The sequence below is a fragment of the Cuculus canorus genome, chromosome 17 (genome assembly GCF_017976375.1).
Source record: "Cuculus canorus isolate bCucCan1 chromosome 17, bCucCan1.pri, whole genome shotgun sequence".
Lineage (NCBI taxonomy): Eukaryota > Metazoa > Chordata > Aves > Cuculiformes > Cuculidae > Cuculus > Cuculus canorus.
Window position 1 is genome coordinate 2,745,704 of NC_071417.1, and position 12,947 is coordinate 2,758,650.

At 46.2% G+C, this 12,947-nt stretch overlaps 1 protein-coding gene across 4 annotated transcripts in view; it reads right to left on the minus strand.

Moving 5' to 3' along the window:
• Positions 1 to 12,947, minus strand: part of ULK1 (unc-51 like autophagy activating kinase 1) — an 80,969-nt gene that overhangs the window by 35,495 nt on the left and 32,527 nt on the right. For all 4 annotated transcript variants that reach the window (XM_054082210.1, XM_054082208.1, XM_054082207.1 and 1 more), the window contains 3 exons: positions 9,343 to 9,401; positions 5,424 to 5,506; positions 1,158 to 1,208 (listed from right to left, as the gene is read on the minus strand). In XM_054082210.1, coding sequence (XP_053938185.1) covers positions 1,158 to 1,208; positions 5,424 to 5,506; positions 9,343 to 9,401 — 193 coding nt within the window. The remainder of the gene's footprint in view (positions 1 to 1,157; positions 1,209 to 5,423; positions 5,507 to 9,342; positions 9,402 to 12,947) is intronic.

Genomic DNA, 12,947 nt, shown 5'->3' on the forward strand with positions numbered 1-12,947 from the left:
TGGCTTAGGAGCAGTCCTACACAGGCAGAATCCTTTCCTGCCTGAAGAGCAGTCCTGCTTTACAGGCCTTGCCCCACATCTTGCTGGCGCAGATGGAGATAGGGCTCTGGCTGGCTTGCAAGCTCTCCTAAACCAGAAGCATCTTTTCCTGCCCACAGGACGGTCACCTAAGTACACAGTTAAAATCTGCATCAGGAACTACTGAAGTCCTGCTCTGTCACCAGGAAAGCAAGAGACTGTCAGGAGTGACGTGGCCGTCAGATGAGGGGTGTCCACCCATGACATACATCCAAGGGAGGATCTGTGTTGAAAAGCATCGGACATGCCTCCTCTGAAGCCTCCAGCCCTTGCGTTGGGCACCCCAAATCAGTCACTGATGAAAGTCTTGACCCCGTCATTTACTCAGAAGATTAAAGGCCCAGGAGAATCCTTCCAGAAGAAGAGTATACACAATTGCACTATCCAAGTCTCTTGGCCAGAGGACTGTTATATTCCATACACTAGAAGCACTTCTGAACTGTTTTCCACGGAAAACAAATCTCTGAATCATAGCACATGTGGCTGGAAACGTTCAAATTTTTGAATCAGAAAGAGGAAAGGAAGAATTTTCGATGGATATCTTTGTTGTGGCCAGTTCTAAGAGAGCACCCAAATTTAACCCCTCTCCAACAAGTTTCATCAAGAATTTGGAGGGAAACGCTGAAACCAGATTTGGTAACCAGAGCCTGCCAGGTGGCACAGCCAGCCTAAGGTTCCACCTGGCAAGCTGGGACAAGAGTCCCAGTTTCCACCATTGACTATCCCGAATTGTCCAATGGATATCGATAAAAAGAAGGTTGTGCTGCATAATCCTGTTTACCTACAAGCATCCCCATTGGCCAAGCACTTCATACAAAGCAGCTAAATACATTTCAAAGCCACATTTACTTCTACTTTAGGGTTCTGAATAGCCCCCTTAATCATCCCTTTGAAGACAGCTGAGTAAAGTCAAACGCATTTTGATGGCAAAATCTGGACATGACACAGTAACAAACACCGAATCCCTGCCTAAATCACTAAGAAAATATAAAGCAGTCTTTTTCTTTCCTTTTGAACTAACAACAAAGGCAGTCATGTCATCGTTCAAAAAGAGTTGTAATCAAAAATGCAACACTTACATTTTTTCATAGAGGCACTTGCATCCAAGAACGGGTGATGGAAAAACTCATCTGAAAAAAAACGAAGAACACAGACTCAGTGAAAGGAAATGACTGTAAGAAGTTTGCAAAGCAGTTAAAGCACAGCAAGTTACAGTATTTTACAGGGATTTTTTCAATGCGATCTAAACAGCCATGGAAGCCGACTGACGGCAGTTGCATATTATTAGAGGTAAACAACGCGGGCTGGGGACTGGATGCAGGACCTACTCACAATAAAAGGATGGGAAGTTGTATGGATCCAGGGGTTCCTACGCAAGCATAAGGAAAAAAAGGGCTCCTCTGCTACCAGCCATCTCTGTAAAAGCAGAAGACTGGGAGAAGGGAATTCAACTGGACTAATTACATGAATGAAGAAAAGGAGGAAAGAAAATCCTTGCCCATAGCATGGCCAAAGGATGTGAGTGTTTGTACCTCAGGACTCGCCATCAGTGTTAATGGATTTTCCTTTCCACAGGGCATTAAAGAACTTAGCAAGGTTCTCCTGCAAGCTACAACCCTGGGCAGCTGGGGAGAATACACTAAATTCATTGTTAATGCTCCTCTGTCTTGCAACAGCTCTCAGACTTGCAGGAACGGGAATCAGTTATTGAAGGCCAGATAGCATGACTATGTCAAGACCCAGCACGTCCACGTCTGCATGTGCATCAAAAGCTCCTGTCAGCAAGGAGAGGGAAATCCTAAGGTGTGAAGTGGCACTGAAAGACAAAGTCGCTGGTTGATGAGGATGGGAAGTCACCCTAATCAAAGGGATCCAGGGGAGCAATTATTTATCACACTCTGCTGCCACTCATTCCACAGAAGAGGAATGATGTACAAGAGGACTTCCACTGAGTGATCTTCCATCACACACAGACCTGAACTCACTGTGCACAGAAGGCAGAAAAGCATTTATAAAAGGCCACTGTCCCAGAACTCCCTTCCTTTCACACCAAACAACGGCTGCTTTCTTTACTAGTTACAGAAGGATATTCTAGAGATCCAAGTCAAGAAAAGCTTCTGTCCTGGCTTGCTGGAGATCCTCTACCTGTTTGCCTGTCCTCACAAGTAGCCACCCCTCCTGACTCCATCTCTGATCCACTGCAGCACCGCTCTGAGTCCTATCCTCCATCGCAATCAGCAACTCAGCCTTTCAGGATTGTTAGTCATGGATCAACACTGATTATCTGGCTAACTGCAAGCAGTTCAACTTGTTTTCCCAGCATGAATTTCCGGTTGCAACACTCAAGGTTAACAAACTTCTGCTTTCTGTAAATAGCCGCTCTTTAGCCAGTGAGCATTCCAGAAAGGAGCAAATGGGTTTTTTTGCATCTACTTTCTAAACTTAAATAATTCGTCTGTCCCCAGCCCCTCCTTACCGCTGCTATGCTAGTGCTGGGGTCCTGCAGCCAGAACACACTGCTCTGGAATTCGGCACAACAGAAGCGATAGAAATCTCTGGCAGGGAGAGCTGGAACCTCACAGATTAGATCTGCCATGGATGGAGAACATCCCTATCCTGCTGGAGCTGCTCAGCAGCTGGAGTTTCCTGCTTCTCCTTCAGCCTGTTCCTCTAGAGGTTACCAACCCTCAGCCGAGCTGGTTCAACTAAAGGAGTGGAAATGATGATTTCTTTCACTTCCCCCCCTCCCCAAACTTCTTATTAGTTGTGCTTGCAAAGCAAAATTTAACAATCCCGCCTGTAATCATCAGCAGGAAACTTGCAACTTGAAACCCTCCTGGCTTTCCTCTAGATAATCTTAAGATTGCAAAGACTATCAGTTCCTGGTAGAAGAGCAGCTGAGGCACAAAAACAAGTAAATGAAGTTTCAAGCTTATGTGTTGCTGTTGCGCGACTCAACTGAACTCCAGGGAAGCTCTGTGGAGGGCACTGCAGGTGGACTACAGCTAACAAGGAGCAGAAGGATACCTCGCTCCTCTGGGGAAGGTGGCTCAGGAATCATCCCTGACCCAGCAGGACACACGAACCTCCACCTCAGAGTAGGAGGATAAAGGAACTCTGAACAAAGGCACCAACCATCAGCCAAAGTAGATCTTTTATAGAGTAGGTGAAAAGAGCAGCATATGGTTAGTTTGCCAGTAGCAGGACAACGCAGCTGTCTGCTGGGAGCCATCTGAGGGAAGGGGGAGGCGTCTTCAGACAGGATCTGGAGCTGTGGGACATCAGCAGTTTGTATACAGACAGTCACTGAAAACATGACAGTAGTTTGGCTCAGAGAAGCGCTGTCATTTAAGTGTTGCTACTATTTCGGCAAGGGGCATCATATAGAGGCATCCTGAGGAGGCACTCTAAGAAGGGTCTGTTCAGTAGGTGTAGGTGAGACCAACTCCGACCTCTCAGGAATGCAGAGGAGCTGGAAACCAAGCACCAGCAGACAGTGGGAAAAGGAAGTCACCTGTGCCACAAGCAGGGACAAAGCTCAGATGCTTCAGAGTTGGAGGAGAGGAGGCAGAGGACGAGACCAAGATTGCAACCAGATGCTGAAGAAGTGTATTGGTCTGAATAAATAATGGCTCTGATACTTGCCTGCCTCTTAACTGACAGTAGATATTGGAATATACCATGGGATGCCACACAGCCACTGAGATCTGCCTTCTATAAAGCACAAGGAATCTCTCAAATATAGGCTTTTCTTTCCTAAATCCTCCCTTGAGAAACAATAATATCTTACAAGGACTTGCCAATTTATAGAGAAAAAGATCCCACGTGTGATTAAGGGCGGGTAACAATCTCATTGCAGCAGGATGTGCTGTAACTATTGCCCTGAGTGAAATCAAAGTCTATTATCTCAGATTTCCAAGTGTTAGATACTGACTCATGCTGTCTACTCCCCAAAGGTACAAAAACAGCTTATAGGGGGACTAAAAAGGTTCAGACTCAATTTCCAAGATATTTTCTTTTGAAATGCACAGCAGCATGATAGAACTGGTAGAGATCCACAGCCCAGAGAGATCTGCAGGGAATAATACTGAGAGGTACTTATATCCACGCCAGCCTGTCAGTATCTTCAACAACTCCCTTTTGAAAAGGCTTGTTTTCTCACTTCTACACTCCAGTAACTAGTAGTCCTTTACATTCAGAACTGGATAATTATGATATTAACCTCAGTTAATTTACACACTTGCTTCACTCAGGTGACACTGTCCCCAGAAAGGCTTTCCCAGTATCTCCAATCCTAAAGAGAGGCTGCAAAACAAGGCTTCCTGAACTAGCACAGGCTAGAAAACCAACCTCCAGAAGACAAATATCAAACCCTTGTAATCCAAGCTGGACTAAAAGACAAGCCTATCCTTTCCACCAGCCACACAGGCCCATGGAAGCAAAGCTGCTCCCTGCTGTTCTCTGTACTTAGAGGAAATGAACCAGCAGGACCAGCTTCCTCGGTGAGAGGCACTACTCATGTCCCCATTTTTACCCGAGACAGGTCCACTCTACTCTTGCCCAGGGGGAGCAGAGATGTGGGGGAAGTGAAAAAAGACCTCAGTGTTGCCTTTAGATAACCTGGCCCTTTCCTCTAGGGTCAAGGCTTCCACAGAGGTTCTTCAGACCTTTTGGCTGAGCTAGATACACCTGGAAGAGGCTGCCAAACCCAGCATGGCCTGGCACAGAATGACTGCTCTCAGGTTAGAAGGAATTAAGAAGAAAAAACCTACTCCATGCCAGCCAGGTCAGGAGACTGAGATACAGGTCTGCAGGGAGAGCCAAAAGACTGCATGCTTGAGCCCTGATGAGAACCAAGGCATCCTTCCACAGCATCCTGTAAGAGGGAAGGGTCTGCAAGCAGCTGTTGTCTCCTGGCTTGGATTATCACTGCAGACCTTGACAAAGGGAGGGTACTGACTGAATTGTCCATTAAATGGGTACAGCTTGTGGCTTTGGAACTATGACAGAGTAAGAACATGAATGCACAAGATACACGTACCACCTGGTAGCATACTTCACATGACAGAAGTTCAGAGAGATTATGAAAGCAGAAGCCAGGAGAGGGAATGAAAATAAGAAACACTTACTGAAAGCGTGCCAGATCTCTGGGTTTACAAAAGCGTCCTAGAATCAGCACTGACCTTTCCAGCACATACAAAAAACCCCGAGATTATGCAATCTTCCAGGCACAGGTGAAACCCAAGCTGAGCATCACCCAAAAGTAGAGAGTGCAGAAGCGCAGTGCCATGGCACAAGAGACAACACAGGTGGGCAGCGTAGCTAAAACTGGAAGGAGGTCTTACCGAAGTCCATGCGGTCCTTATAATTACGCTGCAAAAGGCCCAGCAGCAGCTGCCTCAGGTGGCTTGATGTCTCCCTGGGGATGCTAGGATTGAAAACAAAAGCAAAGTAAGAGAGACTTGCAGTCTACTTAAACTGCTTTTACATAATCAGAAAGGCAGCTTGCAAATGCAAACTCACTTTGTGCCTGCTGGGCTAGGAACCTAAAGAGCTCACTGGAGGGAGGCTGAGACAAAACATCTCTATTTGCATCTCTGTTTGGCTTTTACTTTCCATTGTCATTGTTAAGGCTACATCTAATATAGCTTTAGTGAACTCTCCCTTGAGCATCTGCAGATCCTTCCCTCACAACGGTGCCAATGTCATCCCTCTGGTTCTCAGCTAAGGCCATTCAACACACAATATTTTGCATTTCATAAATAAAATTTCTTCTACTTACTTTACTGGGAATAAGGAGGTCATTAAAATGAAGCAGTTGCCAAGGGGAAGCTTCCAATTAAGACATTGGTGGTGAAACGATCACCAATTACTACCATTTTATTAAGCTATTTCTTTTTCAATGCAGCTTATGTAAGACTAGCAGGTAACCTTTGTCTATTTGCTTCCTTGATATACAGTGTTTATTAACCAAAGGCTACTGAGATGCAAACAACCGCCATACGAGCAAGCTCAAATTAGAGCAGCTATTACCCTGCTTTCCAGCACAGGTAGAAATAAAATACTCCATTGCAGCACAAAAGAGCTAATAAATCACTGCGCTTTCCCTCACCCCACAAACAGATGGGGGAGAGGCCAGAGCAGCTCTTCACAACCTCAGTAGATTGCAAGAAGCAGGGAATAAATGAACGGATTAAAGCAGGGAAAGCAGAGTCCAGCTCTTGCATAAGTGGATTCGGCTCCGCTGACTTTCCTCCCTGACCAGCAGCAGCGTTAGGGGCTGTAGCTGCCAGGCCCTGCCTGCACCCAGAGCACAGCTCTCTAAATTAAGCGTAGGCAGCTCCAACTCCTTTCAGTATCGACTCTTTATCACGTCTGCGCCCAGCATGGCCCGCAAGGTCTGCCAGGCTTTCCCCTGGCCCCACGCTTGGGTCAGCTGAGGTAACAGCACGTGTACCGTGATTCTAGCTGCGTGGAGCCCAAGCCTACGCAGCAGCGGAGCACGGCTCGCCTGGGCAGGGCTCCACTTTGCTGGGCTGGCAGCACTCAGCACCCTGCAGCCAAGCCCGGCTGACGCTGGGAGAAACAACCCTTCCTACACCATTCCCACCAACCCTATCTGGCACACACAGAACAAAGAGAAGCTAGCACAAAAATAGTGGGGGAAAAGAGGCGCTAGGTAGCACTACCAGACTCCTGTTCAGTGGAAAGAGATATGAGAGGCAAGTTATGTATTTATAGGTTTCTGCACTACCCAGTTATTTTTCCGTGAAGCCCTAGGTCTTTCTGGTGCAGGAATCTGAGCTCAGCAATTCCTAGAACAGAGAATGATGGCAAGCACCCATCATCCTTGTTTGTACTGGAGGTGCTGCTTTTCCATTGCTGACACTAGAATGGATTCGTGTGCCTTCCCAGGTTGACACAAGAGGCCACCAGAACTCTGGAAGAGATGCAGTTAACCCAGACTCAGTTTGAGCCAAGAAAAAACACCCTCTTGTCAAAAAAAGGTGTGCCTTAAACACACCACCCAACTGAATAACCCAAGATACTACAGCTAGCAGAGTCTCCTGAAAAATACATTAGTGCTGGAGACCTGTCGTAATTTATTTATCCATGACACAAAGCTCTGATCCAAAACGTGTCCATTTCCCAGCAGTGACTTTAGCTTTTGTATGGTTTTAAAGCCAAGAAACAGGCAGGCCAAGCAGTAGACCTCAGATGTCACAACATAGGCTGAAGACAGAGCAGACGGACAGCCTGTTTGCCTCCACTTCTCTCACATCTAAACCATCAAGCTTTGCTATGCTATAGTATTATTCTCCAAGGCCATCTTTGGCAACAAAACTGCCTCCTTCCCCCCATGATTTAGAAGGTACTTTGCCATGCAAATCAGTACAATGAATGTTAGCTATTTAGATCAGCGCTATTAAACTCAGGAGGCCCTTGAGCCTCTCCTGCTGACATGGGCTCCCCACCTCAGCATGGCATTTCACCTGTCAGCACCAGCACCAGCCTGGCACGGAGGCACTGCAGGTGAGCATTTAATGAGCTTTTCTCCCCCACATCATTCCCAAGCCAAAACACAGCCCTTTCCAGGGTGATGCTAGGGAGGTGGGTGCCAGCCTGCCTAGCCCCAAGGAGGAGCAAACCAAATCCTGGCACCGCTGCAGACTGAGAAGGAGGTCTCCAGAGCCGTTTCGTGTTTCACTCTGTGTTGGCAGGGCTGGGGGAGGCAGTTTATTCATGTTTACTCAGGGAATAGCACAGATTGTGGCTCACGTTAAAGAGACAAACTGACTTCGGAAAGCAGGGAATTGGCACCTACACAGAACCCACTTCAGATCCAACTTCTATGGTGAAAAAAGTGGGCTTGGATCAAAATTTTGGAGGAATCTGGTAGTCTTAAAGCAGAGATAAGTGAAACTGTAAAGGCAGGCTGCACAAAGGACTCACAACAAAGAAGAAGGACTAATCCCTACAAGAACAGACATGCTTTCCTCTTACAGCCCAGTTGCATTTCTCCCCTCGCTTGCCTCCTACTGCACACACCACAAGCCAAAGCAGCAGCAGGGCAGCGTGACCAACACAAGGAAGCTTATTAATTGTAGGGATTAATTTCTCCCTTCATAAGAGGGACTACCTCTAAAGTGAGCAGCCATGTTTTAGGCTGCGTAGGGGAAACAGAAGCTCTATTTCTGCTCACACAGACTACCTGGCTCCAACTCTGCAGCAGTGCTTTTGCTTTGAATTGTTCTGTTAGGGTGCCTTACTGCATCGTGCCCTCTGGTTCAATCCAGTAGAAAATACAGATGCCTCACATTTAATCCCAATCAAAATGTGCTCCTTCCTTCCAAATCAAAAGAGGGAATACTTAACGGGAAATTAAAGGCACAGCACAAGTCACTGAAAGGAGCTCTAGTTTCTTGACAGATCCTCCTGCCACCCTGTATAAAATGAAGATGGAAAAAAAATCCATACACAGCAACTCAATGAGCTTCCTGCACATGGGGCTGCATTAGCACCTCTGCCAAATGGAAGCTAACTTTCCAGGTAAAAAAGGCCTTACAATTTTTGGATGTATGGTCTGGAACTTCAGCCCTTTCTCTATATCAGAAAGGTATAGGCTCAGGTTTTTGGAGCAGGCATGAGGTTCTTTTTTAAGAGCTCAGAGACCAAAAGGAAGGATCGCAGCAACAAAACCAAAATACCCTGACAAATCAGAGCGCCAAGCAGCTAGGTAACATACACCCCGCTGGGACGAAAGCAGTTATCTTCCCCTTGGAAACTGCAGCAGTATCCATTTCCACTGAGATTATAATATTTCCCCCTGTTAGCAGGATGGACACAAGCAGTTGCTGCCCTGACACGTGAGAAATGGGAATGTGATCTGCAGTCAGGTATGGCAGGTTACAGGAGAGCCTGGCTGCTCGTAGGGTTCAAGAATTGCCTTGATTTCTTCCCAAGAGCTGCTCCCAGCCTCAGGGAAGCCGTACAGGGGAAAGGGCTGTGAGCTGGCTCTTTGAAATCTCTATCGACCCTGAGCTTCTGCAGTGGAGGAGAGTATCTGCGGAAAGAGAGAACGTGGCAATCCACCGCCGTCTCACTTTCTCTGGGACACATCACTCCTAGTTCAAGGAATAGGGGAAGGCAGACAGCCAAGTATTTTAGTCACCTCCCTGAGTGACAAGCCAGGAGCATGTGAGGACAGGTGTAAACATGGGATAAACAAGTGTGTACAAACAGCAACACTGGAAAAATGCTTACTTTGGCATCAGCATCTTGTTTTTCTCATAGAAGAGACGAAGATCCTGTGGGCTGCTGGCCTGTAGAAGAGAGAAAGAAACAGCACATGAAGCAGTTGATGATGAAGGAAATGGATTAGCATTTTGATTTCACAGTTACCCTGAAGAGCAGAGAGATACTTCTAAATTGCTGAACCAGCACAGATAATGAGAGCTCGCCACTTGCTTTAGACTGAAAATCCAGCACTGTGCCAGAGTGAAAATGCAGTATTTCAGCCTGCTGCCTTTTTGTTCCTGACCTGGTTCTGTCCTGCTCCCCCCTTCCAAGGGCTGAGCTTCACTGCAGAGGGCTCTGAAGCTCAGGTCTAAGCTGGCCTAATAGCATCACCCAGGAGGCTAAATAATTGCAGACTTGAGGAGTCCCAAATGATGAATGGCAGCTCCTGCTGAGAACATGGATTAGTGCTGCAGGGCATTTAGAAAAGGGGCAGGGAGCCTGTTGATGGGCAAAGGATTTGTGAGGAAACCAGGAACACGGGGAAACAGCAACTGAATTAAGATTTTCTACTTTAATTCCAGGAAGCCAGAAGGTCTCAAGCCACAGCTCCTATTTGTGCAGTAATACACACAACTGCTGGGGATGCTGACGACAAAATCCCAAATTCTGAGAGATGGGATTAAAAAAAAGAGGGTGTGGGGGGGGAGGGGAGGAAGGACTAGGCACAATAGGAGGTTTACAGTGGAGGTTAAAAATAAAATCTCCATTACAGAAGCGCAGACACATAAAAATCTCCTAACGTCATTTCTCCTTTTGGTTTTATGCGATGAATAACACAGGCCAGTAAATTAACCCTAGTGTGTCAAGGCTTTCTTCTTAGGCAAAGTCTCTTTTAATAAAGGCAGAGTAGACTGGCTGGCATGACACAGACATGAAGGGACATATAAACAGCGAAGGAAGATCAGAGAGATTCATCTGCAATCAATTATCAGTGCAGCAAAGTATGTACGCAAGCGAGAACCAGGAGGCAACAGGCAGCTTCTCCTGATGTTCAAGGCAGGCTCAAAAACCCTCAAGCCTTCCACCTACTTCCATTTCTAAATTAGAAGCATTTAAGGTCAATTAAGATGCTTAAAATGGCAAATCAGACAAGCCAATCTGCAGATGGCCATCAAAATACCACTAACACAGCATGGCTGGAAAAGCAGCCACAGAAGATGTTGTTTCAACATCACCTCCTCCCTCTGGCTGAAGATGAAAATTAAGGATAACTGCGAAAGCTCAGTACAAAACCTCAAGAGAAACCTAAAGGAGAGTCTCAAAAGCTGCTAACATGGATAGACTCATGTAGTACTGATCAGGACTGTATTTCTTGCATAGTCTTAGCAACCCAAGCTTCACTGCTCTTCTATCAATTTGTACCAATAAGAGCTACTGGATTCCTAAGAGAGGGAATAAGAAAGATTTCCTCATTTGCTTTTCTGCAATAGCGTATCCTTTGCTGTTCACAGACACAGCAGGGACACAAACAGGAGGCGCACAAATACTTTCTTCACAAACCATTAAAATTAATGTCATCCAGCAAAGCAACTAGTTACGCACACGCAAAACTGCACCAAATTCCAAATCAGTGCTACTCAATCTGATTTGGTTCAGTAAAACTCCATTTTACACCTTTCCCCTTGCAGATCTTGTCCTGTAATTAGATTCTTCATGTTTGGCAAAATTCCGTGAGCCAAGTGTAGACATGGCACCAAACGGCTTGGCCACAACGCTCTGTGTGATGGAAAATCTGCCCGACAGCCACAACATTCACGGAGGAACAGATCCCCAACTGCAGGGAAGCAAAGTGCTTGCTCACATCAGAGAGATACAAGCCTTGGCTGTTTGCTCTGTTCATTTCCTGCCGCAACAACTCAATTGTTTCACAAACACAATGAAGCTCTGATCTATTTCAAACACTGTTTTGTCAGAAATTTTCCTGGCAATAAAGACAGAATATATTAAAAGCAGCACACACGCAAAGCCCACTTCATTGGAAAGGGCTTCTAAGCATTAGCTTGGATAGAAACGAAATCCTTAGTAAAAGTTCCCCTCCTCTTTGTAACAAATTAAAGAAATATCCCTGTAGGGATGTTGTTTCTCCACCTTCTGCTGTCTCCATACAATTTCCACTTGTTCTGTAAGGCCCATGGCCACGGTGTCAGGCTCGTAACTACCCAGACCGTGCTCCCACACCAGGACTGTCCCCAAGAGTCCACCGTTCAAGGCTGGTCTCTGCGGATCACCATTCATTTGGTAAAACCAACTGCATCTTCACATTAACTTCATTACTAATAACTGTGCCGCACAGTTCTTCTCCTCGCAGCCGGCTCCCAGTAACACACCCACTGCTCTCCTGCTGTTAGCATCCATTTCATAAAGTACTGATACCTTCAGCCACTCAGCTCACCTCTTCTTTCAATAAATAGTGCTTCTCTGAGAATCACGGGAAAGAAAACACAAATGTTTGCAAAACACTAAAAATGACATTTGAACTCCTTCTTCTAAGGACTTCACGTGAAATCTACCTTCCGGGGAGATAGACAGCACCCAACAAAAACACAAGAAATGCACATTTTAGGCATCTAACAACTAGACCATTCGAGATACAGAGCCAACTGCTACCTGTAGCACAGCATCCATCTGTCACAATCAAGGATGCAGAATGGACAGCTCGGTTTTCCCCAGGAACAGGGGACACAGCAGCAGGCCAATTCATCCCCCTGCTCCCCCTCTCACGTTACTATGGAGCAGCTGCATTAGTTTAACTGGCTCTGGTTTTGTCTGTCCTTTCTATATATAAAGACAATTGGGCAAATTCAATCCTGCCACTCTATTACTTTGTCCTGAGCAGCAGTAGAAACATGTTGAGCCAACAAAGGCATTCAGCGTAACCCTGCCAAATCCCACTCGGTGCTGGCTGTGAATTGCACATGAAAAGCACGCAGGGTGGTGTTTCCAAAGCACTCAGCACTGGATTTGTTTTGCTTGGGAAGGGCTGGATGCAAAAGCCCAGCACTCAGTTAAAAGAGGGCCATTTACACCCTCAGTGAACAGCACTGTCTAGTCAACCCTTTATAGCAGGTGTATGGTTTCTGCTCTTCTGTCCGAATCCTTTCCTTTGGGATTCCTGCTGATTGGGAGGTGTACAGAAGGGATTCAGACATGTTAGAAAGAAAGAAAGAAATAAGTAATGATGTGTCTAGCTCAGTAGTTCTAGGGAAAAGCTGGAAACTCTGCTGTAAATACCTTCTGCTTCTACAGTCATAACAGTTGATATCTTAAGTCTCCCACAAAGTGGGATCCTGAAAGCACAAGGGTCAGAAAACAAATGACCTCCCCCAAAACACCTTTTTCTTCAGCTGTCCACGTATGTTTTCCTCCCTACTCCCAACAAAGCAGGATAAGACCCACAGACACTGAGCCAAAAGTCAACGGTTCATTGCCTACAGCAACAAGTCAATCACCATGCCCAGTTTCAGAGCAACCTACCACCACCAGGAATACCTGTCCCCACTGGCACAGGGCAGTCCAGAGGAACAGCTTTGGGTACAGAAGACCAGACTGCCTAACAAATAAACCAGGAG